The sequence below is a fragment of the Halichoerus grypus genome, chromosome 2, assembly GCF_964656455.1.
Source record: "Halichoerus grypus chromosome 2, mHalGry1.hap1.1, whole genome shotgun sequence".
Classification (NCBI taxonomy): domain Eukaryota; kingdom Metazoa; phylum Chordata; class Mammalia; order Carnivora; family Phocidae; genus Halichoerus; species Halichoerus grypus.
The window spans coordinates 13,270,863-13,298,653 of record NC_135713.1 but is presented as its reverse complement, the minus strand read 5'-3'; the positions used below and the strand labels follow the sequence as shown (position 1 = coordinate 13,298,653).

Sequence of the window (27,791 nt, the reverse complement as noted above, 5' to 3'; positions counted from 1 at the left end):
TTTCAGGCCCACGAAGCGGTTATCCGCGGCCACTACCCGGCCCCCGAAGAGAACCTGCAGGTCCTTGCTGCCCTGCGGCTCCAGTACCTGCAGGGGGACTACTCGCTGCACGCCTCCGTGCCGCCCCTCGAGGACGTCTACTCCCTGCAGAGACTGAAGGCCCGCATCAGCCAGTCCACCAAAAGCTTCACCCCGTGCGAGCGGCTGGAGAAGAGGCGGACGAGCTTCCTGGAGGGGACGCTGAGGCGCAGCTTCCGGACAGGGTCTGTCATCCGGCAGAAGGTCGAGGAGGAACAGATGCTGGACATGTGGATCAAGGAGGAGGTCTCCTCGGCTCGGACCAGTATCATTGACAAATGGAAGAAGCTGCAGGGAATGGGCCAGGAACAGGCCATGGCCAAGTACATGGCCTTGATCAAGGAGTGGCCAGGCTACGGGTCGACGCTCTTCGATGTGGAGGTGAGGACTGACGGCTGCTTCTCGTTAGTGTGGCCATGGCCAAGTACATAGGGCGGGACGACAAGATAGAACCTTTGCTCTCTAGCCCCTTTTGTTAGAGCAACACCCCCACCCTCCATGCTTTATCATTAGCACACCCTCTCATCCACCAAAAAGTTTTTTCCTCTCTTGTAGTAAATGCTTCCACTGTATTAGGAGTGAATGGAAAATTAAGAGGTCACCTATTCTTAAGTAACTTCTTACGGAAGCCACAGATCGATCCAATTAACAAGTGCTGGTAAAAATCAGCATTTAAAATTAAAAAAAATTTTTTTTTTAGAATTATGTACATGAAATTAGAAACTTCGGATACAGTTGACCCTTGAACAATGCAGTTGAAAATCCGTGAATAACTTTTGACTTCCTAAAGTGTAACTACGAATAGCCTGCTCTTGACCGAAAGCCTGACCAATAACGTAAACACTCAATTAACACATATTTTGCATGTTACATGTTACATACATACTGTATTCTTACACTAGAGCTAGAGAAAAGAATATTGAGAGAATCCTAAGGAAGAGAAAATACATTTACAGCCCTTTACTGTATTAAAAAAAGAAATCCACCTGTCAGTGGACCCTCGAAGTTCAAACCCATGTTGTCAAGGGTCAGCTATACCTGGATTTTACATTTAGTTTTTTCCCCATGAATATCTGTTTGCAGGGAAGAATTTTTTTCACGAATGGAATTTAGCCATTAGCGGTAACCCATACTGATTCATATCCCCCTTTTTCTTTAAGTAGACCATTTATTTATTGTTAAAGGTTTTATTTATTCATCTGTCAGAGAGCAAAATCAGGGGGAGCAGCGGGCAGAGGGAGAAGCAGACTCCCACTGAGCAGGGAGCCCGATGCAGAGCTCAATCCCAGGACCCTGGGATCATGACCTGAGCCGAAGGCAGACGCTTCACCAACTGAGCTGCCCAGGTGCCCCTTAAGTAAACCATTTACTGAAAGGAAGTCTTACCGGTGCTGTAGATCAAGGCTTGGCAATCTGTGTGCCACATCCTGCCTGCCGCCTTTTATCACGATTTATTGGAACACAGCAATATTCCTTCCTGTCTCTGCCTCCTCCGGCTGCTTTCACACTAACATAGCGGCATTGCGTAGCCGTGACAGAGACCCCGTCCGTGGCCCGTGACACCTAAAATATTGCCTCCCTGTCCCTTAACGGGTAAGTTTGCCAGCTCCTGGTCTAGATGAGCTTTCAGTTTTCTTCTCACAATCCCATTCAGCGTGTTTGGTATCTGATGCCTTTTAAATGAGGCTCTCTAAAAATCTAAGTATTGATTACATATTCCAAGATCCCTTCGTGGATTTTCATTGGATGCTATGTTTGGTTGCTGGGTTGGTTCAGTTAGGTTTGTTTCTAGGTGTAAATCAGGGGCTTTGTACAACACCTCTTCTTCTCGGTGTCACTAATGTACATCCCTCGTACCCACTTCTCATCCCTGAATTGGGGCTCTTGTTTCCCAGCACCAATCCATGCAGGGAAGCCCGTCGTTAAACCAGTGACATTCCTGTTAACCTCCGTGCACACAAGAGGTCATTGCTGCCTCTTGTCAAGAATCCTGTTTTCCGGGACGTCTGAGCGGCTCAGTCGGTGAAGCGTCTGCCTTGGCTCAGGTCATGGTCCCAGGGTCCTGGGATCGAATCCCACATCAGGCTCCCTGCTCAGCAGGGAGCCTGCTTCTCCCTCTGCCTGCCTCTTCCCCTGCTTGTGCTCTCTCTCTCCTTCTCTCTCTGACAAAATCTTAAAAAAAAAAAGAATCCTGTTTTCCGAGAGGAGCCAAACCGCTCAGCAGAGAGTGATTCTCTCTGAGAATTTTCCTCTGATCCTAGATTTTGTATTGGAAGAATAATGATCCAAAAAAAAAAGGACCGGAGGCAGAGCTAGGAATAGGAGACTGGCTTCCGCTGCTGGGTTTGCTGGGGCAGCCGTTGTCAACTTCCCCCCGAGTAAGGTTATCAACGGGTAGAGTCAAAGCCCAATGTCAGGATTCACCGATTGGGTTTTCCAAATGCCCAATATGGGTCAGCCAGTCAGAAATCAATCAGGCCTCCATGGGAAGACCACATGTCCTCTTTCGGTTCCCTGGGCATATGCACGTGTTGGATGCGTACGGTGTTCTGCACAGAGTGCCTGACTCAGCCTCTCCCACGTTCTCTGTTTCTTACTGCTTGCTGATGGGCCTCTGGTCCACAGTGCAGGGAAGGCGGCTTCCCCCAGGACCTCTGGCTGGGCGTCAGCGCGGACGCTGTGTCTGTGTACAAGCGTGGGGAGGGAAGACCGTTGGAAGTCTTCCAGTACGAGCACATCCTCTCTTTCGGGGCGCCGCTGGCAAACACGTACAAAATCGTGGTCGACGAGAGGGAGCTGCTCTTTGAAACCAGTGAGGTAAGAAGCCAGCCACGGAAATCATTTGTGGCCTTGACAAGAGAGAGAAACGCCCCATTTCCTGATGCCTTTGAGTAATTTTGGCTGCTTTGCTTTAAAACATGAAAATACAGCATGGTGGTCCCTTCCCAGCTGTCGGTGCCCCGAGGGCCAAAATCGAATCCTCCCAAATTTCTTCTCTACCTTTGCAGCCGAGAAATTTGGTTCCGTTCTACCAGTGGGTCTTACCCACGGAGGAAAGGAAATGATTTGGATGTCCAAAATATATATAGCATGGCAAGGAAGCCTTGTGCCAATCAGCAGATGATGACGGCAGAGAATCGCAGCTGGAGGGAGCAAGGGGCATGACCGCCCGGGGCGTAGCAAATTCTGGCTCACAAAGTCACCCAAAAAAAAGCCTCTATGTGTGTGCCCTCTGCTCCAAAGCTTAAAATGTAATCATCATCATGATAAACCAAAAAGCCTAGTGAGGGCTCCACTTAGGGAGCTGCCGGCAAGCAGAGGTAGAAAATGGAAATGAATGACCCACCAGCTTGGCTGTTGCTGTGAAGTCCTGGGGAGGCGGCCGGGAGGGCGGGGAGGCGGCAGTCTCACCGAGGCTGCGGTGCGGGAGGCGGACTAGGCTAACGGGAGGGGAGCAGGGACAAGGAAGGGGCTGGGCCTTTGACCGGAGGGTCCCAGGCGCCCGGCTGCCAGGCTTGGCCGACGCCAGTAGACCGAGGGAGCCACCGTGGGGGTCTCTGATGGTGCTGGTGTGATGCTCGCGACTGTGCCAAGTGACGGGGCTGGGACTAAGAGGGAGCAGAGATGGGGGAAACAGAAGCGGTCAGGACGCCTTAAGAGGGATGCAGGCCAGCGTGAGGGGGGCAGCCCCCCGCCCCCGCCTCGCTTTGTGCTGCAGCTGCGTCATGGGGCGGGGACGACACCGAGGAGCAGTGTTTACCAGCTGTGATCGTGGGCTCGCTCGTTCGCCAGTATTTTAAGCGGGGATAGTAATCCCAGCCCTGGTGACACCAAGTGTCCTCAGGTGGGGTTTGTTTGCTTTTTTAATGTGTAAAATCTGACAAGTGTACATCAGGCGGAATTGTCGTTTTCGTGTGAAAGAACCACCAGGTGGTGCCCACCGTACTCGGAAGAGCCCCGCTTCCCCTGCCCGCTGACTGGGAAGAGGGAAAAGCCGCTGAAGGTTCGGTCCGGGACAGAACCGGAGCCGTGGAGTCGCGCGGCGGGCGGCTGGCTTCGGCCCGGCGACCGGCCCTCCCCTCCCCGCGCCCCCGCTGACCGCGCGCCCGTTCTGCTTCCCCCGGGCAGGTGGTGGACGTGGCCAAGCTCATGAAAGCCTACATCAGCATGATCGTGAAGAAACGCTACAGCACGTCGCGCTCCGTGAGCAGCCAGGGCAGCTCCAGGTGAAGGCAGGAGGGAATCCCCGCGTCTCCAGCTTCCCGAGCGGCCGCCCTCTGGCCTGGGCCGGCGCCTGCGCAGAGCCGGGCGGAGCCGCCCCGCCTCCCGGAAGCCCCCCGCCGGAGGGCGGGGTCTCCGAGCGTCCTTCCGCCCTCTCAACTTCCGCGAGCCTGTATTAAGCGGTCAACCTTAACAGTCAGCCCCGTTTGGAAAGCTTTACTACTCTTAGATGTCACATGCCTTAAAAAAGAGAGGACAAACCCCCCTCCCCCCCGCCCCCGCCAAAGCAGCCAGAAGTGCCTTAACGTGTGGACTCAACACTAACTGACCTTAACTGTGCTACTGAAGGGAGATGCCCCCTCCTGCCATCTTGGGGGAGACTTAGAAAGCTTGGACGGGGAGGGGCGTTTATCCATCAATTCTGCACTAACCTCCCAGCCTGATTTCCCTACTTTGAGGGAAGGTGAGGGAGCGGGGAGGGGGGACAGAGGGAGCACAAGGGGACAGGATATTTTAGTCGGAGCGCTGCTGGCAGCCTTCCCTGTGGACGTAGATTAACTTCTTTGTTTCCTCTTTCACGTCTCTGTACTTGCCTGTGCATGCATGTGTTCATAAACTCATCACTTTAATCATTGTCTCATGAGCATTAAAAGCAAAGGGAAAAGAGGATGTGCAATGGTGTAAACAGTCTGTCTGTATATTTTAATAGTCCAGAGTTCTAGTCTTCAATCGTTACTTTATAAGGTGGTTTTATTAACAGACCAGAATCTTGGATTTTTCCTGTCTTTGCTGTATTTCGAAAACCAGGTTTTGACTCCGTTTTGTTTTACCTGTAGCAAAATCTGCACTCTGTGTCTGCTGTATTATAAACAGATATGCAGCCCATACAAATAATGGTATTTATAAACCACTCTGACTCCAATGCTGTTTTTAGAACTATATGAAGTCATTTTGGAGTCTTTAGTTTCTAAAAGATTTAAGTTAAAAAATTTCTTTGAAGGTGAGTTTGTATCGCTCCAGGTAGATGACCATATGACCACGTTGGGTATGGTGGAAAGAAGCTTCATTCCCCAGGGGTATAATGTGCGAGCAAATCTTGAAAGGACCCTGACCATATAAATGCCGAGGCTTTAAGAAAATACATTTTATCCCAAGTTTATAATGATAGTCCAATAAGGTGCCTGTAAATAAATCAGCATTTATGACCAGAAGAAAAATAATCTGGTCCTGGACTTTTATTTTTATATGGAAAAAAGTTGTAAAGACTTAGGCCAACTGAGTCTGCCCACAAAGAAAAAAAAATTGCCTTATCTTTCCGGGACAGCCCTGCGAAATCCTTGTTTGTTGGCTCAAAGAAAGTCTGACAATAAAAGATATTAGCTATCTTGCAGTGTGTTTTCTTGAGCAGGGGGACCTGAAATACATCATGGGGTTGGGGTTTTTGTTGTTGGTTTGGTTTTAATGCTTTTGGCCTCAGTGTCAAAACTGTGTGTTTCATAAGTTGATCACTAGGTCTTAAAGTGGACATGTAGACACACAGCACGACTCCAAGGAAGCAGAGAAGATAAAAGAAAGGATTCCATGAAACCCAGAAATCTAAGGCCTTGAAATGTGTATTTATGTCAAACGGTCTCGGAGCCCCAAAACCCGTCTAATCGTGAAATCATGATCCTACAACCTGCTTGCAGCCGTGCTCACTGGGGAGAATACACAGGTAGGCTGTTTGGCCACTGATTTACCCAAAGAACTCAGGACATGGGGTCTGACCTGGGACGTGAGCGGTGCCAGTCCCCCGGATGTCCCTTTCTCTTCCACTGAATCCCACCACTGCTTGTGTCCAGAGTGCTGCCCCCCACCCACCCTCCAGGGGGACTGGAAGTACGTAAAGGCAGGTGCTGCTGAGCACCCGTGGGCTGCAGGTGATGAGAAGGAAGGTGAGCTAGACTCTGTGTTCTACTGCTGTCTTTGTTTTCATTTCTAGCCCAGAGGGAAGTTGGCAGAAGGGCCTCTTCCCTCCATGACTTGTACCCCAAAAGGCTGCCTCTCCCCCAGTTGCATATGAAGAGGTAGGCAAAGTGAGGCAGAGCGCCTCATCTGAGACATCACAGCGGCACCAACACCAGAACCTAGGTCTCTCTGCACTTGGGCCTTTATGTGCCCACGGCTGGGATGTTTTAATGTTTTATTTAGAAATAATATAGGTTCAGAAGAAGTTGCAATAGCATGTACAGGGAGACCCATATACCCTTCACCCGGTTTCCCCTATGGTGACATTTTGCAAAACCACAGAACAGTATCACAATTGTCCACTGTAATTAGGATTTTGCTTCCCCATGTCAGACAAGGACTATAGTCCCCAGTCTATGGCCATACCACCCTGAACGCGCCCGATCTCGTCTGATCTCGGAAGCTAAGCAGGGTCGGGCCTGGTTAGTACTTGGATGGGAGATTGTTGCTTTAAACATTTCTTGTCTGCTATTTTGAATGAGCTCTGGGATTTCCTTCCCTCCCTGCATTTCCTCATCAACACAGCCTGGCTCAGCATCACCTCTCACTTCTACTTGATCAATCAGCATATTGACAAAAGTCTCTCCAGGACCGAAACACTGTCTTCCCTTCACATGCCCTCCCCCGCTCCCCCCCGCCCCAGGAAATCCAGCCTCATGCCTGCCCAAAGCAGGCAGAGATGGGACTGGGATGGCTGGGAGGATTCCGGGGGGGGGGGGGGGGGGGGCTGTCTTGAGCTGGTCTTACAATACGGCAGAGGGGAACAAATTCTTCCTAGGGGAGGGTCCCGGAAGTGGCATGAGCACAGGTGTGCAGGTGTTAGGGCAAAGGTCAGAAGCCATGCTACAGCTCCCCGTCCTAGCCCCATTGGCCTCCACGCTTCACCACCTCTGGCGCCCTCCCCTGCACCCCCCACCCGTATATGCTGTTGACAAACCAGATACATGGAGGGATCTTTATAACATCTAAATCCAACTATATCCCTCTCCTACGAAAAGCTCTCCTACAATTTTGTCCAACCAAAATATCACCCTCTACTATAGCGCTGTGTCCTCTGCCCCGCCTGCCTCTAACCTTGTCTCGTGGCTCTCCTCCCCACTCAGCACAGATCTCGGCTTTCGTTCCGTCCCAGTTTTATCAGCCCCCAACTTAGGGTGCTCTGCCCAGCAGTGCGCACAGGGACTCTGATGTTTTCCTGGTGAAACTGAGTGTCTGTAGTCAAGAAGACGCGAGCTGTAACTCCCAGGTACCTGGGGCTTCGGCAGAGATGTTCTGGCGAATGTTTATCCGCGGGCTCTCCGGGGTGGGGGTGGGGGGCAGTCCTGCCGTGTGGGGTTGGCTGATTGTCATGGTGTCCGTATTTCCACCAGGGCTAATTTCGAGCTCCAAGGTGACATCACTGAATGTGGAGTTGGATGGGATGCATAGTTGGCTCCCGAAAGCTTGGTCCTGCACACCACACGGAAAAGACATACCAATAAACAATTTTTCCATAAGAAATTTGTTTCCTATTCATAAGAAAACCTCTAAAGGAAGTAAAAAAAGACACTTAGAAAGCTTTAAGCACTTTGTGCAGGGGAAAGTTACTGTGGGAAAAGTACAGACGTTTGCAAAGTATATAATCTGCTCCTATCTTTAGTTTTCCCAGAGATTTCTTTTCCCTTTCAAGTAATAACAGGATTATAGTTGATTAGCAGTTTGAGACATAAACAGGGTCTCCTATCCCTGAGGCATCCAGACATTTGATTGGTGGGAATTAGTTTCCAGATCAGCATTCTCATCATTCCCTCATGACCTGCCAGAAAAGAAAATGAGTAATTCTGGTAACTCTGATCTCTTGGGGGAACTGTTCTCCATAAGTTTACTTACTGACTTGACATTGAGGAAATGCAATAGGCCTCTTGATTAGAAAAAAGATAACCCCAATGATCAACATCAACCATAACATAATTTAGTTGACTTTAATTTACTAAATTCTTGTTTAGATCGGAAAAAAAAAACCACACACCGTCCACACTATCTCAGTGGGGTTTGCAAAGGAAGTAGAAGAATTGTCTTAAGTTGCTTAGAGCCTAGTTGGGGGTAACAGATAAAAATATATGAAATCAGTTGACTGTAACAGCAACAGTAATTGGGCCATCTGCATATGTGTTAAAGGGGTCCAGAAAACAAGAGTGCAAGGGAGAGAGTTTTCAAAGGAGAATGTGGTAGGGTTGCTAGAGAGGAGGTGGGTGGGGGGATGGGGTCACTGGGTGATGGGCATTAAGGAGGGCACTTCATACAATGAGCAAGGGGTGTTATATGTAACTGATGAATCACTGAACTCTACCTCTGAAACTAACAATACACAATGTTAATTGAATTTAAATTTAAAAAAAAAGAATGTGGAGCCAAAAAATGAAGATTTGTGATGTGTAATGTGAGCACATGCCAATGGAACAAATTACTGAAGAAAATCCATGAGGCAAAAATGAGCAGAATGGGGAGTACGTTTCTAAGTACGTCCTTCTTATGCTCTCCTTGTGTTTTCCCCTTGACCATCTCTCTCTGATGTGATCAATGGTGTTAGTTACCATTTGCTCAGAACATGTTTCAGGCTTGGTGCAAGATACATCATCCTGTCATTGTGTCCTTCCAGTAGGAGTAGGTGCTAGCAAACCCATTTTTACATTGGGGATATTGAGATTTAGAAAGCAAATTATTTAAGCAATATCTTTGCTGTGCAACAAGTAACTCCAGATTCAGTGGCTAAAACAATAAGCATTTACTTAGGTCACGATTCTATAGGTCATCTGTTGGAGCTGGGCAGTCTCCCTGCTCATCTCATTCATGACTAAGTTCAACGGTATCCAGGTCAACTTTGTTGATCTTGCCTTGGCTTTCTCATCTGTCTGAAGCCTCAGATGAGAAGGCTGAGCTCTGCTCCATGTGATCTCTTGTTCTCCAGTTAGCTAGCCTAGGCTGATTCACGGCATTTGGCAAGGTCTTGCAAAAACTAGTAGGTACAGGCAGGGCCTCTCAAGGCTTTGCTTCAAACTGGCACATTGGTGAGTCCACCATATTTTATTGGCCAAAGCCAGACCCAATGCCAGACCAGAGCCAAGAGGTGGGGAAACAAACTCCATATCTTGATGGAAGTTGCTGCAAAATCACTCGAGAGGTTGGAGAACTGTGGCCTTTTTATAATCTAACCACACTTGGCTGAAAAATGACAAAACTACAGTGGACAAAGAATTCATACCAGGTTTGAGTGAAATCGTGCTCTTCTCATAAAGCTATCCTAAAATCCAACCACTTTCTCTATTTTCCTTTACATGGCCACGCCCCTAGCTTACCACCACCCGATCACCAGCTTCCTCTGATTGCACACTTCTAATGTCACCAGACACAGATGCCCACCGTCGTCCCTTTTCCAGATTTTCCCTCAGAATCTTCTCTTGCCGGAAATGATCTTTCTCCCCGTTCATATCTCTTCATCCATGACAACCTGGCTTAGATTTTAATTTCTCTGCAAAGCTGCCTGCAGCAGAGACTGCTACCCATCCCCCAGTGATCTGCCATTTTACCATTTGTCCTTTCTTCCCTTTTGCCTTTCATAATAGAATTCCCTTACGTTTTAGCTTGCGGTGGATGCTAAGCTACAGAATCCATTCCCCAGCTTCCCCTGCAACTTTGTGTGGTGCTTTTTAAAAAAACGTTACAACTGGGACGCCTGGATGGCCAGTCAGTTAAGCATCTGCCTTCAGCTCAGGTCATGATCCCAGGGTCTTGGGATCGAGCCTCAAGTCAGGCTCCCTGCTTGGTGGGGAGCCTAGTTCTACTTCTCCCGCTCCCCCTGCTTGTGCTCACTCGTGCGCTCTCAAAATCTTTCCAAAAAAAAAGTAACTTCTTGATAACCCTTCCTATAAAAAGGTGAAGTCTCATCCCCATGAATATGGGCCAGCCATTGTGAGTCCACTTCTAATAAATAGAATGTGGTAGAAGTGAAACCACATAGCTTATAAGGCCAGGTCATAAAAGCTGACACATCTTTACTTGCTTTCTCTTGGGACACGCACCTTAGGAGCTCTGACCCGACATGACAGAAATCTCATCAACCTGAAGCCGCCGTGTTGAAAGGACTAGGTAAGGAGGCCATGCAGAGCTCGCCAAGCCCCACAGGTACCGTCCCCAACTGGTTTGTCTTCTCAACCTCAACACATGGGTGTGTCTTCAGATTACTCCAGCCACTAGCTCTATGCAAAAGACACTCCCTCCCTCTCCAGACCCATCAAAGTCTTATTAAGACATCTTGGGGCCCAGGATCTTGTCATGTAGATCAAGTTCTGGTGTGAATGAGGCTCTTGGGTGTAGTTCCTCAAGTACAGCTCATTAAAACTGACTGGAAGATCTGTGTGCCGTGGAGACAAGTTTCCTGTCCTCCAGAAGCTAACTGCTGCAGAGACTGTCGTTCACAAAGGGGAAAATGGTGGGGGGGGGGGGGCACGGAACAGTCACAAGTCTGTGGCATTTGTGGAAAAAGGAGGATGACTCAGGATAACTCCAAGAACCCAGGGAGAAGGATTCCCAGTTAGTGGAACAGAGTCCCAGTCATGGGACTGGCGTCATGTACTCAGCTGGATTTCAGAAATGTATGAAGGAGAAAAGTAAATCATTTGGGCCAGGGGACCCATTGGGGTGGCTTTAAACATACCCACAAATTTCTTTGACAATCCTCCCACGAAAAGGTGGAGTCTAATTCTCCTCTCCTCCTCCTAACAGCTAGAGTGTGACAGGAAGGCTACCATGTGAGTCCCAAAGCTAGGTCGTAGAAGGGACACTAGAACATTTGCGAGGCTCTTGGGACACGTGCTACTGGAGCCCTGGAGCCACCGTGCCCGGGAGACCACGTGGAGAAGCTAGGCAAACAAAGATGCCAGAAGGGTGCCAGCTGTGCCAACCCCCAGCTCTTGAGGTCTTCCCAGCGTCAACCACCAGACATGCAAATGGTGAGCCTGCAAATGAGTCCAGCCCCCAGCCTGCAAGGCGACTCAGCTGATGCCAAAGGAGACAGAGATATGGTGACCCTGCTGAGGAGGCGCCAGCCATGCCAGCGAGCCAAAAAACGAATGAAAGTATGAGGAATGGATGAGTTTTAAAACTGTCACTATTGGGGGCGCCTGGGCGGCTCAGTCGCTTAAGCGTCTGCCTTCAGTTCAGGTCACGATCCCAGGGTCCTGAGATGGAGGCCCGCGTCGCATCTGGGTCCCTGCTCAGCAGGGTCTGCTTCTCCTTCTGCCCCTCCCCCCCACACTTGTACTCACTCATGCGTGCTCTCTCTAAACTAAATAAAATCTTTAAAAAAAAAAAAAACTGTCACTATTTACAGCTGATGTGATGAAGCACTCAGTTTAACAACTGATCATGCTGGATTTTCTATTAGAATTAATGAGTGAATGTAGCAAGATCACTAGATAAAAGGGCAGTATTTTAAAAACCAAATGTATTTCTATATAGCAACAGCAACCAATTTTAAATTTTTAAAAATATCTCCTACAATGTTACCAAAAACATTTACTATCTAAGAGAAAATGTAAAGCAATATGTGTCCTCTGATGCCAAAGCTCAGGACATGTCCTTTATGCTACACTCTTGAGTTGACATGTAAATTGATCTGCAAAAGCATCTGAAACGAGGTGAGGCAGAAAGTACTATGATACAAGTATCAGCTAACCATTAAAAACAAAAATACGTTGGAGATACAAGGAAATGGGTTTATAACCCAATTTATTTCTCATACAGGTGAGGAAGCTAAAAGACTCATAACTTCTAGTTTCATGGTCCTTTCTCTTAAATGAGGCTGAACTTAAAACACAGAAGAGATCTAAATTCTAAAATAAAATACATCCCTTCACGACAAAGTGAAGGTTCCATGTCTTGGTTAGTAGAGAGCTCCTGCTTGAAATGTTTATTTTGTATTTTAAACCATCTGGCCTGGGGCACCTGGGTGGCTCAGTCGTTGGGCGTCTGCCTTCGGCTCAGGTCATGATCCCGGTGTCCTGGGATCGAGCCCCGCGTCGGGCTCCCTCCTCGTCGGGGGGCCTGCTTCTCCCTCTCCCACTCCCCCTGCTTGTGTTCCTGCTCTCGCTGTCTCTCTCTCTGTCAAATAAATAAATAAAATCTTTAAAAAATAAAAAATAAAAAAATAAACCATCTGGCCTTTCTGTTGCTTGGGAGAATCATGAATTTTTTAAAGGTAAATTTCTGCAGTCATTCAAGCAGAGCATGCTACCTAGAATCATCCATGTGAGACGCACATCGAATGCAAATCGATGCCTGCCATTAAGCCCACTTCTCCTTCCCCTGGTTCCGCACACGACTCTGTCACCCAGGCCTCAGCTTAAGTGTCACCTCTCACCTTTCCTCACCACGAAATATAAAATAGCTAGTCTTCACTGCATCACCATGTTGTAAGTAGCACTAAATAGTATTTCTTGTTCAGTTGCTTACTGTACATCTTCCTTAATTAGAAGTTAATCTCGGGGGCACCTGGGTGGCTCCGTTGGTTATACATCTGACTCTTGATTTCAGCTCAGGTAATGATCTCAGGGTCATAAGATCGAGCCCCGCATTGGCTCCAGGCTGAGCATGGAGCCGGCTTGGGATTCTCTCTCTCCCTCTGCCCCTCCCCCTGCTCATGTAATACATAACCAAAAAATAAAGTCTAAAAAAAAAAAAAAAAAGATAGTCTCCATGAGAACAGCAATCTTTTTGTATTTGTTATTGTCACTCTTAACCAGACCATGTCTGAACATGGTGGATACTTAGTAATTTTTTTTTTTTTAAGATTTATTTTAGAGAGCATGTACAAGTGGGGGAAGGGGGGAGTCCTCAAGCAGACTCCCCACTGAGCACAGAGCTTGATGCAGGACTGGATCCCAGGACCCTGAGGTCATGACCCGAGCCGAAACCAAGAGTCGGACGCTTAACTGACTGAGCCACCCAGGCGCCCCTCAGCAATTAATTCTTAAACAAGTGGAAGCGTAAACTGCAACTTTCAATTTGGGGGCCACCCCAGCTGAGAGTCCCCAGGGACAAGAGCCCAGGGCAGAGGTTAACCGCCAGTGCTTTGGGACGTGCAGCACCAGGGCAGAGGGAATAAGGGAATGAGACAGAGAGGGATGAGAAGCGATGCAAAGTCATGTGTTGTCATGCTGGCCATGGCTTCCCGTGAGCCACCGGGAGACCCCGCAGTTGCTCAGCAGGAGTAGGGCCACGTGGGATGTCTCTGCACAGGTTGTAGAGGGAAATCCTGCCTCAGAGCAGCCCTTCAAGAGAAGGAAGAAAAGACACTTCCTGGGTTGGTCCTGTCTCCTGTTCCCCACTGGGGGCATGGGGAGTCAGTTCCCTCCCACTTCCATGTCATCTGGCAGCTCTCAAAGCCACGTGGACGCCAGACCCCACGCTGTGGCGGGCTGAAAGACAGCCACACCCCACCCCCAGGACCTGTTCCCTTGTATGGCAAAACAAACACTGCAGAGGTGATTACCCTGAGGATTCTGAGATCATCCACATGCATCCAGTGCAGTCATGTGTCCTTCCAAGACGGAAGCAGGAGATCGGAGTCAGCTGTAGAAGATGTGACAGAAGGCAGAGGTTACAGTGGTGTCGAGAAGCCGCCACAGGCCAAGGCAGGCAGGCCACCTCCAGGAGCCAGGAGACACACAGAATGGATTCTCCCTTGGAACCTTCCGGAGGAACCAGCCCTGCGGACACCTTGGTCTTAGCCTGTGAGTCTCATTTCAGACTGTTGACCTCCAGAACTGTAAGACAATAAACTCACGTTGTTTTAAACTACGAGTTCGTGGTAACTTGTTACAGCAGCAACAGGAAACAGATACGCACACAAACGGATAAACAAGGGGAGCATTTCCTCTAACTCTGTGGCGGGAGGGTGGAGAGACCCCCCCAGATAAGCAAGGCCAGAGAACCTGAGGTACGTAAGATGTACCCAATACAAGGACCTGTATGACCGCTTATATTAAGAAGCTAAGGACAGAGAAAATATGTGATGATTGTATTAACATGGTCTTTTATCCTACTTCATTTTCAGTTGTGAATAACTTCCCGCTCTGAAAAATATCCCTGGGCCTCACGGATGACTTCTTTTTAAAAAAGATTTTATTTGAGAGAGACAGAGAGCAGAGAGAGTGAGCACACACGCGGTGGGGAGGGACAGAGGAAGAAGCAGACTCTTTGCTGAGCAGGGAGGCCGACGCGGGGCTTGATCCCAGGACCCCAAGATCATGACCTGAGCCGAAGGCAGATGCTTAACCAACTGAGCCACCCAGGTGCCACCACAGATGACTTTTATATATGTCACATAATCTATACTCCAAATCAGACCATCACACAGCTTAAAATCTGGTAAAAATCCATTTGTACAGAAACTATTTTATTTTATGTAGCTTTGATATAGAATGGATAGAGAGCACAGCATGTATTAGGGTAACTCTAGCTGCTTTAGCAAATACCTACATTTCAATTACCTACCATTATTTTATTTTTTGAGAGAGAGAATGTGCATGAGTCGGGGCGGAGGGGGGGAAGGGGCAGAGGGAGAGAGAGCATCTCAAGCAGGCGCCATAATCAGCACAGAGCCCAATGCAGGGCTCAGTCTTATGACCCTGAGATCATTACCTGAGCTGAAATCAAGAGTCAGACACTAAACCAACTGAGCCACCCGGGCGCCCGTCAATTACCTACCATTGTTAAAGACGACTTCTTGCTTACATAACTGACCGATATGGGTAAAATGTTAGAAGGGAGTTGGATCTGCTCCTGTGGCTATTCAGGAGCCCAGCAGACAGGGGCTCTGCCTTCTTCAACATTTATCTTCCAAGGTTGCCCTAGGCACAAACAAAGTGGCAGACAGGGAGCAGTTGACCAGATAAGAACATACACCTTTTAACCTCCTCGGCCTGGAAGTGATGTCACATGACATCACTTCTATGCGAGGGACGCTGGGAAATGTAGCTCCAGGCTGGGCAACTACCTTTTCAGTTACACTCTGCACCACATAAGGGGAGAATGAAACTCTGGTGGACAACTGGCTGTCCCTTGCCACGGTCTATTCCTTGGGCCAAGAAGTATTCATGTGGACTCTTTCCTCCAAATATGGAAGACTCTTCTCCCAGTCGAAAAGGAACATTCAAAGGAATTAACTCAAAAACGCTATTAGTTACTACTGCATCCCTGGGGGCAAAACGGATGGATAACCAACAAGAGATGGCTCAATCTATACAATCGAAAGAAGTCAAGGATGGATGACCAGGAAGCTGAGGGGGCACGACTCCAAGTCCTTGCCTGGTTTCAAAGCCCATTGGTTGCAGGCAAGACTGTATCTCCAGCCCCCTGCAACACCACTACGTGACCCTGATCTCCCAGTCCTTCACCTAAGGGTAACTGAACTCTGAGGAATACCCAAGCATTTTGATGACTGTTGGACAGGGTCTTAACACCTAGAGACACTAATCATCATCAGGGGCCTCTGTTAGGGTGTAGGAATATTGGGGCTAGGTAATAAATGGATAATTGGCCCAGATCAACTTACAATGGGCCCACTGGGTCTGTGGTCCCATCTGGAGGTCATTTTCCTAGATCCCAAATGTAAAATGGAACTAGACATGCTTGGTAGTTGCACAAACTTACATTGGTTCCTCGGCTTAGGGTAAGAGTACCATAGTGTAGACATCGAGGAGAATGTTCTGAAATGAATCCCCTCCATGAAAAGGACAGTGAATCAAAACTAATATGGCATCCAGGGAGGAATGGCAGGAATTAGTGTCCTCACTAAAGAACTAGAGGATTCTGGGTGAGGCTCCCATCATGTTGCCTTTTAATGCACAAGTACGGAACCTGCAAAAACCAAACAGATCCAGTGAACAACAGCAGAGTCAACCAAGTAGTAGTCCCAATTGCAGCTGCCACGCCAAATGCTGTCCTGTCCCTAGGTGAGAAGCACTTGGTCTTAGTGCATGCGCTATACGATTTCACATTCATTCTTCCTTGGAATCCTGTTTTTATCCATTAATTTCAAGTAAATGTAAATCAGAATGTATAATTTTGTCTGAAGATACACGAGTTATATAGGATAAGATTTATTTCTTCAAAGAGAGTTACATAATTAAAGGTTAATAAATATTACCTATAATAATAGGGGTGCCTGGGGGCGCCTGGGTGGCTCAGTCGGTTAAGCGTCTGCCTTCGGCTCGGGTCATCATCTCAGGCTCCTGGGATCGAACCCCACATTGGGCTCCCTGCTCAGCGGGGAGTCTGCTCCTCCCTCTCCCTCTGTGCTCTCTCTTTAAAAAAAAAAAATAATAAAATAATAATAATAGGGGTGCCTGGGTGGCTCAGTCGGTTAAGCCTCTGACTTTTGATTTCGGCTCAAGTCATGATCTCAGGGTCATGAGATCAAGCCCCACACTGGGCTCCCCACTCAACTGGGAGTCTGCTTCTTGCCCTCTCCTCTCCCTCTGTCCCTCCCCGTCCCTGCTTGTGCTTGTGCTCTCTCAAATAAATATTAAATAAATATTGCCTATAATAATAAATTATTCATATAGTACTTATTTGGCAAACTCATTAATTCAGAACATGGCCAAGGATCTGCAGAGAAGCAAAACCTGGCTTCATGTAAGTAAGTAACAATGGCTAAGTCCATGTGAGCTTTGCTGACTTTGCTTATGCTTGAAGAGGCTCTGAAGAGCTTATCTTCCCTTTCACCACCACAACAGGTACCTTCCTCTCTCCCCACCCCCACCCTGTGCTCTCTGCAGCTCATGATCGGTCATCTGCAAACCACCCATAATTACCATCTCTTCTTACGTTCCACCTGCTAGTTCTAACTCAGAGTTGGAGTGTTCCCTGCAACCCTCTCAAGTGAGGACTCTTTGATCCCCAGCCCTGTACCACTGGGCCTACTATGCAGTAATTGTCCCCTTGGTACTTCCAGACCATTTCTCTTCCTTCCCTGATGAAATCCTCAGGATCTTTGGAGCAATGCTATTGGACCAGACCATCCACACTCCCTCCTCATCCAAGTTCCCGGCTGATTTTCTCTGCACCATTATTCTGCAGACTTCCTTCACATAAACAATCCATCCAGTGCCCTGGCTTCTTGCTTCTTTGACCTTATGTCCTCTTCCCCCTCTAAACTCTAGCCTCCACTGACTCCTTTCTACCTCTTTTCAGCGTCCTCCTGCGAGGAGCACTTCAACAGTTACCTCATCGGGGCCTCCCAACCATGAAGCCACCATTTCCTTCAATACCCATCACTTCACTCGTGCCTTCACTCCCCTTCTCTGCCAGATTAGAATCTCTGGTCCATCACTCTAATCATTCAATTATATACACCCTCAACTCCTTCCTCATCCCTTCTTCTTCTCCACTTGTCTTGAAAAACCGCATCCATGATAAACCCAATTCTCTAAGTCTGTATTTGAGCAGATGAATGTTGGAGAAACTCCCAAATATGCTGACTCTCACTGTAAGCTTATGAGCACAGTTTTCCAAGGCTGGCCCGTCACATCCTCCCTCCCACCCTTCCCTAGTGAACTGTCTCCCATGGTCTCCCGTGTCCCAAGGCCACTATCCCAAAATTCCTTTTTAAACTTCGTATCACTATTCCTCCCATCCCCCAACTTATTTCATTGTGAAAACCCCAGGAGAAGCAGAAAACACTGCGGCCTCTACCACATCTTCCAATTTATCCCATGGATTGCTTCGGCTTTCATGTCATTTAGATGCTGACCTTCTGTCCCCTGAGCTCACGGTTTTTATATCCAGTTTCCTACTTGTCTGCACGTGGATCTGTATTAGGCATATGAAGTACAGTATGTCCAAGCGAGGATTCCTCTCCTAAGAGAGAATTTTCTCTCCCAAATCTTCCCTATCTCTACAGGTGTTGGATGTCATCTGTAATTCCTCTCTGTCCCTAACACTTTACATCTGATCCCTTAGCAATTCCTGTTGGCTGGACTTCCCAGATGTATTCCAAATCCGGTCATTTCTCACCATGTCCACCACTACCAATATCTCTGTGACTAGTGCAGTGATCCCTAGTTGATGTCCTTGTTTCATGCTTGTCTCTTCATCAGTGACCAGAACAATCTTTTCAAGAGGAAAACTGAATGGAGTTTTGCACCACATCCTTCACTGATTTTCCACCATCTTTTAGAATGAAATCTCAACCATGCGTGGTCTGCTGCGTCCTTCGTGATGCCCCGTCTTCCTCTCCTCTCTCACCTGATCTCCCCTCACTCTGCTCTCTCATTTTAGCTTTCTTGTACCTTGGGCAGGTCCAGCTAGTTCTAACTTCATGGTCCTCACCCGCACTTGCCATCCCCTTTGTTTGGCATGCCATTCCCTCCAGAACTCCACATGACTGGCTGCCTTCCTTCATTTAAGTCTGCTCAAAAGTCACTTCTCTCACCTCCCCATCTCGTCCAAAACACTTCCCCTTTTCACTCTGTTCCCTTTTTCTTCACTGCGCCCTGTGTTAGATTGTTATGTTAATGGTCTTCCTGCTCTTGGGCTATTGCCTCTCATGTGGACTCTGGGCTTAGCCATATAACTTGCTTTGGCCACCAGGACATTAGAAAATGTGACCCAAGCAGAGGCTTGCTAAGTGTCTGCACATTAGGGGATGCCTTCATGGAACTCCAGCTGCCAAGTGGAGAAGCGTGAAGCCAGCCTGCTGAGACACATCCGCTGACAGCCACGGCCAGTGGCCACCCAGCATCTTCTAACTGGTGGTAAATGCGTAAGTGAACCCAGTGATATCATGTGGATCTGAGATGTGCCATTCCAGCTGACCTCGCCCCAACTGCCCATCCGTGGAATCATGAGCAAATAAAAGTTGTTTTAGGCCACCAAGTTTGGGGATGGTTTGTTATCTACAGCAGTAAATGATACACATCCTAACCTAAAATGTTATGCCTATATGCATATTTGCTCACTGTCTGCCATGACTCCTAAAATGGAAGCTCTCTGAGGATAGGAACATTACCTTGAGTACACTGTGGTCCTCCAGCCTAGAACACTGTCTGGCCCACAGAGACACACAGAAGACATTTGTTGTTGAATGAACAGTCTCTTGTGGAGCAGCCTCATATGATCCTCTGGATCTCTAAATTTGGCCCATGAGACAGATCTGTCTCCATCGAGTGCCCGGCTGGCTCAGTTGGTAGAGCACGTGACTCTTGATCTCAGGGTTGTAAGTTCAAACCCCACGTTGGGTGTAAAGATTACTTAAAAATAAAGAAAGATTGGTCTCCTGTCTTCTGATTGACCACTAGACATGACCAATGGACATTCAAAACCTTCTAAATTGATGGGGTTTTTTTTCTCTCCAAATTTGTCCCCAGCTTTTCTCCTCTATTTCATATTTTAGTTATGGTACAATGGTGATGACACTTAATTTTATGTGTCAACTTGGCTAGGTGATGGTGCCATTTTTTTTTTTTTTTTTTTGGTCAAACACCTGTCTAGATGTCACTGTGAAGTTATTTTTTAGATGTGATTAACATTTAATCAGTAGACTGAGAAAAGCACATTACCCTCCATAATATGGGTGAGCCTCATCCAATCAGTTGAAGACTTTAACAGAAAAGCCTAAAGTCCCTTGAACAGGAAGGAATTCTGTCTCCAGACTGCCTTCAGACTCCAGACTACAACATTAACTCCTGCCTGAGTTTCTGGCCTCCAGCCTACCCAGGAGGTTTTGGACTTGCCTGTGCACACAATTGTAGGAGCCAATTCTTTAAATCCCTCCTCCCCAGCTACACAACACACACACACACACACACACACACACACACCATTGGTTCTGTTTCTCTGGAGAACCAATACTGGGGTTATCTTTAACAATTGCCTGCCCCCCTTTTCCCAACAGCCATTCGGTCACCAAAGCCCTACTGGTACAGTGTACAGGATGTCTCCTGTGGCTACCCTTTCTCTGCCTCCATGTCCCTTGTCTTGGTTTAGACTCTCAGCATCTCTCACCTGGACTATTATAAAAGTCTGCTAACCAGTCTCTCTGCCTCATCTCCTTCCCATCCACATGCTACTCCACCGCCAGAGTTACCTTTCTAAGAATCTGATTATGACACTTACCTCCAAAGTCTCCAATCACCTACAGAATACAGTGCAAACTCCTCAGTATAACATGAAAGCTTCTTATCAACAAGTTCAAGTTCTATTTCCAGCTCCATATCTCATACTCCTCTCTAAAACCCCTAAATTCTATGTATATTTAGCACCTGTGGATCCCCAAACATCTCATGTTCATTTCATACCTTCATGCTTTTGTACCGTTTAAGATTTCTTTTCATTTAGGAAGAGAGAGAGAGAGAGAGAGTGTGTGTGTGTGTGTGTGCGCACGCGCGCAGGAAGGGACAGAGGGAGGAGAGAGAAAATCTTAAGCAGGCTCCATGCTGAGTGGAGCTTGGTCTTACGGGTTCATAAGATCTTGCGGGGCTTGATCTCATGATGCTGAGATCATGACGTGAGCTGAAATCCACAATTAGATGCTTAACCGACTGAGCCACACAGGTGCTCTGCTTTTGCACACTGTATTCTATTTACTTGGAATGCCTACTAATTTGTCTTGAGAACATTCGAACCTGCTCTTCAAGTTCTAACTCAGATGTACTGTTTGTTCTTAAGCGGTCCCTGCATGCTTGGTCATAATATTTAGACAATGATAAAGATCCTTTCATTAGTCTTATTGTCTTGAAATTAATGTATGTGTCTGTATTTCTCAAAGACAAGAGGCTCTTTGATGGCAGGGACTGTGTGTAATAATGGATACTAATAGATAGTAATAGTAATAATAATTAGATCTCTGGTCCTGGTCTTCTGTTTAGCTCATCATAGCCACTCAAAAAATGTTTGCTGAGTCGATTTTTGTGTACTAGATTTTAAGCCCTTTGAAGGCAGAAACCATATTGCTGTTCATCTTTCTATCACTCACGGTGCCTCTCATAGGATCTTGTACACAGTACAAGGATCAAGTACACAGTACTATGTACATAGTACACAGATTTAGTGCCTAGTACATAGGATCTTGCTCAATATAAGAAGATTGAATTAAAGAAAAGCTTCAGTTCTCTGGAGAAAACAAATATTTCATTTCCTGTTGCTACACTATGTCAGCCATCCTTGGATTCCCACACTCGGGGCTGTCACAATGATTTTAAGTCAAGCAAGTGTTTGTGGAAAGGAGAAATCACTGAAGGTCACAGTCTTGAGGAAACGGAAAGAGAAAGGGACTGTCTTTTTTTAAAAGAACTTTCTCTATCTTCTATTTTCTACAGTCTTCTAAAAAACATTTTTTTTTTCTTTTGGCAATTTTCAAAGCCACAAGAAAGTAGAAAGAACAGTACAATGAACAGCCGGATACCCCTCACACAGATTCACCAACATCTTGCCACTCCCATTTCCCCCCTGTCTCTATATATACACAATACTTCCTTTTGCTAAAAGCAAACATTGCTCTCATGGCACTTTACCCCTAAATACCGCATGTGACAGCACTCAGAAGGAAGACATTCTCTTACATCATCCTAACATTGTTATCCTATCTAAGAAAAGCAGTATTAATTCAACAAATCATCTAGCATAGACTCTGGACTCAAATTTCCCTAATTTTCCCTCCAAATGTCGTTGATAGCATTTTTTTTTTTTTTTTTTTGGATCCAGAATCCAATCAAATTTCACACATTGATTTGGCTGTTCTCTCTCTTCTCCTCAAAGTGTTCCTCTGCTCTTGATATCAAACACTTGAAGATCCAAGTCAACTGACCTGTAGAATGCAGGACACGGTTTTGCTAGGATTTGATTCAGGCAAAATGTTTCCAGCAAGTTCTGTTGTGTCCCTGCCACAGCATCAGGTCAGGGGGCCCATAAGGTCAGACGGTCCCACTCCTGGAGATGCCAAGCATGATGAGAAGCAGGTAAGGTGGAGATCTCTCCAATGCAAAGACACACTTTGCAATTAATAACTAACCTGTGAGATCATGTAAATATTTCCTCCCTAGTCTTTTTCCGAGTGGGTCAATGATCATTGCCTGAATCACTGATTACATTGAGAGTTAACAAAATGGTACTTTTCTAAATCTACAGTCTATACTTATTAACTCATCTCTTGTAAAGCAGAGCTTCCCACCCACCCCTTTTGAGTATCATGATGGAGTCATGAATTTTTTTTAACTCAATATAATCATTTAGCAGGATTATTATTATTATTTTTTTTGATCCTCAAAGTTTCCCAGATTCGGTAAGTGGGATCCCATTCAAAGCTGACTTCTGTGTCCTTTTGACATAGATTTTAAAATAGTCTTTGAACATGTCTTGCTTTCTGGTACACAAGATGTTCCTAACTCAGACCTAGTATCAGCCAATTCTCTAAGGAGCTTCAGCTCTTTTCTGGCAGGAAATAGAAAACAACACCTGGTCTGTAAGTGAGCTCACCACCATGGGGTGTCATGGATCCTAGGCTCTTTCTGTGGACATAGCTAGAATATCACATCATGAACTCATATTTATTGATAGATCCAATTCAAATCTTTCCTCAATTCCATGTTCTTTGGCTTTCATTGAAAACCCTCATTAGTTCCAAGAACGAGGAACACAGCCCTAGGCGATCTGGATTTGGAAGAGAAGGGGGTATGAGGCTGCTCTGGTTCCGAAAGGCACCAAGTGATGAAGCTTGAGCAGGCATGGCGGCCCTGAGACCAGAGAATGAGGTATATGGACATGGGAGCTTTTAAAAGGTTCTCAGCGATTGTTGAAAGACTGGAGATGGATGGGGAGTCCATATAATTTATCAGCTAAACCAAGACATTTTTTGAGAAAGAAAGCAAAGTGGTATTAATAACCATGCTAGTCAGCAGACATAAACCAGCACTGTCGTGGGCTAACCTGACATATGGTTACTTCAACAGAGGGAATAAAGGAAAGACCAGAATCAAAACTTACTCCAATATTTCCTGTCTTGGGGACTATGGGTTACTATAGTTGACAAGACAGTTGTAAATGTTGTTTCTGGTTCTGGGGGGTGGTGGTCGTGTCTTTGTGACCTCTACTTGTCCTTCCCAACAGGGCTTATGAGGAATCAGACAGCGTGAAGGAACAGGCTTAACTTACAAGGTGTGTGACCAGGGTGGTCTCTGAAACCCACTGGGGTGGACATTCCTTTTGTTTTTTTAAGGTTTTTTTTTTTTTTTTTAATTTATTTGAGAGAGAGAATGAGAGACACAGCACAGGCCAGGGGGAGAAGCAGAGGGAGAAGCAGACTCCCCGCTGAGTAGGGAGCCTGATGTGGGGCTCAATCCCAGGACCCTGGGATCATGACCTGAGCCAAAGACAGATGCTTAACTGACTGAGCCACTCAGGAGCTCCTGGGGTGGACACTCCTAGAAAAGGAACCTCTCCCCTCCAACTCTGTCTCACCTCCCTTTCTTATAGGGCAAGAGCAAGAACAACCTCATCCATGAGGGAACAAACTGTCTATAGGAACATTGGATGCTAGCAGGTGGCAGGGGTTCTTTGAGAAATCCAGCTGCCCAGCACCAGGGGAATTTGAGGGTCCACAGGAAAGCTGGCTTTGGAAGCAGAGGCCAGTGAGCCTGTGGGACCCTGGGTTGACATGTATCTTCTCCCTGGAGAAAGGAGAAAGGCCTTCAGTCCCAGCCAGGCCCTTGTCCCGGTAACCCAGAGTAAGCCTCTAAAGCTATTTTTGGGGTAGTTCTGGTTTAGGGCAGGGGAAGGGGGCAGGAGAGTGCAAAGGGGGTACAGAGAAACCATCAAGTTTCAATGAACTGGCCTGCAAGCAAATATACTGAACTCCAAACTGTATTAAATATAATCTTAAGATTCCTTTGATGGTTCAGAAAACACGTGAGTCTTGTAAAGCTTCAGGGTCCCCAGGAACACCCCTGGCTGCTCAGTAAACACCCAGCTGTGCCCACTCGTGCATGGTCTAAAGGATTCAGGTGACACGGCCCGCCTACGTGTTCTCAACGCGGGCTGGGCCACTCTCCCAGGCTCCAGGTTTTGTGCCTAATTTCTAATGAACTAAAATTAGTAACAGGTGACAAGCCAAAAACATATTTTGAAGGGATGTCTGTGGCATGTAACCCTCGTAGCTATTTCATTACATTCCACGCATCTAATTTTAACTTAGAGAATACCCCTGGGGCCTGCAGGCAGGATTCGCAGACCTGGGTTTAAAGTCAATCACACGACAGTTTTGCTTTGATAATCGAAGTCGAGCTGGCTTGCCTGGGACCTCAGGGGACTGGCATTTTGAGTCTACTACTTTCTTGGTTAAGAACAAACAACAGAAAGAAACCCATGAACTTCAGGAACTCTCCATTGCTCACAGGACTGCCACTAAACTTGGAGAATGGTCCTCAAAACTCTCCTCCATCTGGTCTGTTTATCCAAAAGCCTCAACATATCCTGTCCCAGGCAGGCCACCTGCTCTGGCCGGTGCCTCTGAACTCATCTGGGCCTTTCTTTTCCTGCTGATCATTCCCTCTGCCTGGATCTACCTCTTGGCCAGGACCCCTGCTGCTCCCTAAGCTCCAGACCTCTGTAGCCCGCAACCTGACACTGATGAACCTCCTTGTCCCCCTCGAGGCACTCCTCACCTTAATGAATGACAAGGAAGAAGTTTCTTCCAGTGGCTCTGCCAGGCTCTATTTAATCCACTGCCCAGAGATACCTTTCTAAAACACAAACCAAGCCTCCCCATTCCCTTCACTGATCACCTTCTTCAGGTTCCCTTGCCCATGACCTAGCGCCAGGAGGGAAATAAGCAGCCTTGTTTGTCTTACTGTAAGCCCACAGCCAGCCTTTAATGAATGATTAATGATCAATAAATGAAGAAATAAGGAATGATACAAAATTGCAATGAGATAGAACCAGGACCATGGTGGGGGGTTGGGGAAACAAGAAGAGGCTGCAGACCAGGATGATGGTTCACAACTTTGGCAGCTTCCCAGGTGAAATCTGAACACCCCCTCACCTACCCCCACCCTACAGGGAGGGCAAGGAGAGACTGAAGGAGGAGGAGGCAGGCCACTCCACAGTGGCAGGTGGCAGGCTGAATAAGCAAGAGAACTTACAGACGAGGCTCGTCTTGGGCAAGATCTCCACACCTGCCGGCCAGAATCTTAAAAGTTTATACAGAGGCGATAAGCAACAACACTTCACTCTCTCAAGACTGCATCCTTGAAACAGCTCCCACTGTGGGAACCACGGCTACAAAACAGATGTTCCAAGAACAGGGGAGGGGGTAAGGAGCTTCCAGTTGCCCAGGGCCCGCTTATGGGTCAATGGGCAGTCACGTCCTCTGGACGATCAACTCCAACATAGGACCAGCGCAGTGGCTAGTCTGCGGACTTGGGTGTGACCGCTAGCCCAGTGGGAAGGGGTTGGAAGTCAATGTTCTGCAGTCATCCTTGCTGAGTGTGTGCATGTGCGCGCATGGGATAAATGAAGAGTACCTTTTCAGGATATACTCTTGTTGTCATATGACCTCGTTCCCTTTAACCATTCTGAAGCCTTAACAACCTCTTTTGTGTAATATCAGGGAGTGATCCCTAAACTGGGTGCCCCAACTAGAGTATGGATGGCCACCATCTTGGTGCGAGGTTGTTCATCTCCGGTAAGCACCACCCTGACACAATGCTTCTCAAATGGAGACTAGTTTGGACATTCCAATTTTCGCAAGCACAACAGTCAACCCAAAGCAGAAATAACCAATTCCCTCTACAAGCTGGGCCTTGGAAACAGGGTCTGATCTTCTTTTCCATTTCCTGCGTGTTGCTATTGTGGTGTGATGTTCCTGTTTATCTGGGCTTAGTGAACTATCTAGTTCTCTTGGCTCAGTGACAAGGAAATAAGGGGAAATTAGGAATAAGGAGTAGAGGATAGTACTCTAGATAGAACAGGAAGGTAAAAATTGCTTCAATAAAATTATCAGCACAAAAACATCTATGTGAGGGACTAATAAATAACACAGTATGTGTACACAGCTCCTTTCATGTGGGAGTCTTGGACCTACTGTAGGGTTCTAATAGAAAACCTATTTAATGGGGCGCCTGGGTGGCTTAGTTGGTTAAGCAACTGCCTTCTGCTCAGGTCATGATCCCGGAGTCCTGGGATGGAGTCCCACATAGGGCTCCCAGCTCAGCGGGGAGCCTGTTTCTCCCTCTGACCCTCTCCCCTCTCATGCTGTTTCTCACTCTCTCTCTCTCAAATAAATAAAATCTTAAAAAAAAAAAAAAAGAAAACCTATTTAAGGAAAATAAAAGCACTATTGGGGTATTTCCATCTCATTCTAAGGCTTAGCTTGATGTTGTCCATGTGGCCTTCTGGAGTGGGATTTAATTATTCATCATTTTTTCTCCTATTACAAGCTTACTAGCTACTTTTGGAAGAGAAAGGTGAGTGGACTCACATAGCTATGGGTAGGGATAAAAGATAAGAGATAATCTCTCTTAAATAGAGATAAAAAGCGTTGCAAACCACATGTAGCAACTCAAGTTCAGCTTTTATGGGTCTTCTTGTCCACACCTTTTACTACTTCTACAGACCCTGAGGACAATAATTAGAATTCAGGAGGAGAGGAAGGAACATGAAGAATCTTACGAACATGTTTCTAGAAGCACACGCACATTGGTTTGGACAATCGGGATGACCTGGTTCCTCATCTCCTCTGCCCTGCATTCTCCCTCCAGCTGCAGAGTCTAGTGAAAATGGTAGAATATCGTACCCCTGAGGGCTGTGTCCAATCCTAAACAAAGGCCAGATGACAAAGTAAAGCCCCTTTTTCAGAAGCTTCTGCAGTAGGGCCAAGGGAGGGAACAAACACCTGGGAAAAGAGAGTCTATTTTGTGGAAAAAAATACCTGAATTGTTTCCACGTGCTTTTTCATTGCCTCCCTGGCCACTTTCTATCAGGTGGTCAGATTCTCCTGGGGGCACGTCGGACACTGCCTTCAGGAAAACCCTCGAACTCTGTACGGCTAGTGGATCATTCAGGGCCTTGGCAGTCTGCTGCAAATACACATAAGGAACTGTGCATCCCCGTGTGTAACTCCATACCTTCTCTCATGTTGATCTCCCAACAGAAATTATTGCCCCTCCTCCAACCACCACTTTACTTCCCTCCTCCTCACAATTCAGACCAATTACCATTATTACAAAAAGCCTCCTGAAACCTGACTCTTCCACTCTTTCCCTAATTTGGGTGATTTAAGTTAAGACTCTTAGCATAGAGCAATTATTTCCATGACAGCAGTTATCACGTTGTAATTAGCCCCTCCTTGGCCTGGGAGCTTCCCGTGGGTGCAAGCCATATCCACTGGGCTTGGCAAAGCATTTGGGCGCGCAGTAGGTGTTCAAGAAACCCTCGAGTGAACTCTAGGAATATAC

The 27,791-nt window shown here is 47.0% G+C and overlaps 1 protein-coding gene and 1 long non-coding RNA gene across 6 annotated transcripts in view; one reads left to right on the top strand and one right to left on the bottom strand.

Annotated features, from left to right (window-relative positions):
* MYO10 (myosin X) overlaps positions 1 to 5,682 on the top strand; it is a 210,203-nt gene extending 204,521 nt beyond the window's left edge. Inside the window, exons 39-41 of the mRNA XM_036109218.2 lie at positions 7 to 459; positions 2,704 to 2,895; positions 4,207 to 5,682. Of these exons, the coding sequence (XP_035965111.2) occupies positions 7 to 459; positions 2,704 to 2,895; positions 4,207 to 4,308 (747 nt within the window). The 3' untranslated portion in view covers positions 4,309 to 5,682. The remainder of the gene's footprint in view (positions 1 to 6; positions 460 to 2,703; positions 2,896 to 4,206) is intronic.
* The window catches only part of LOC118546490 (uncharacterized), a 40,640-nt gene that overhangs the window by 11,858 nt on the left and 991 nt on the right, over positions 1 to 27,791 (bottom strand). Inside the window, exons 2-8 of one of the 5 annotated variants that reach the window (XR_013445498.1) lie at positions 27,266 to 27,413; positions 22,151 to 22,272; positions 16,493 to 16,649; positions 15,997 to 16,203; positions 15,052 to 15,194; positions 13,835 to 13,914; positions 6,426 to 7,755 (exon numbers count right to left, since the gene is read on the bottom strand). This is a non-coding gene — a long non-coding RNA (uncharacterized LOC118546490). Of the gene's footprint in view, positions 1 to 6,425; positions 7,756 to 13,834; positions 14,109 to 15,051; positions 16,204 to 16,492; positions 16,650 to 22,150; positions 22,273 to 27,265; positions 27,414 to 27,791 lie in introns of those variants that run through there. The other 4 variants (XR_013445497.1, XR_004922611.2, XR_013445496.1 and 1 more) reach the window with 4 other exon arrangements.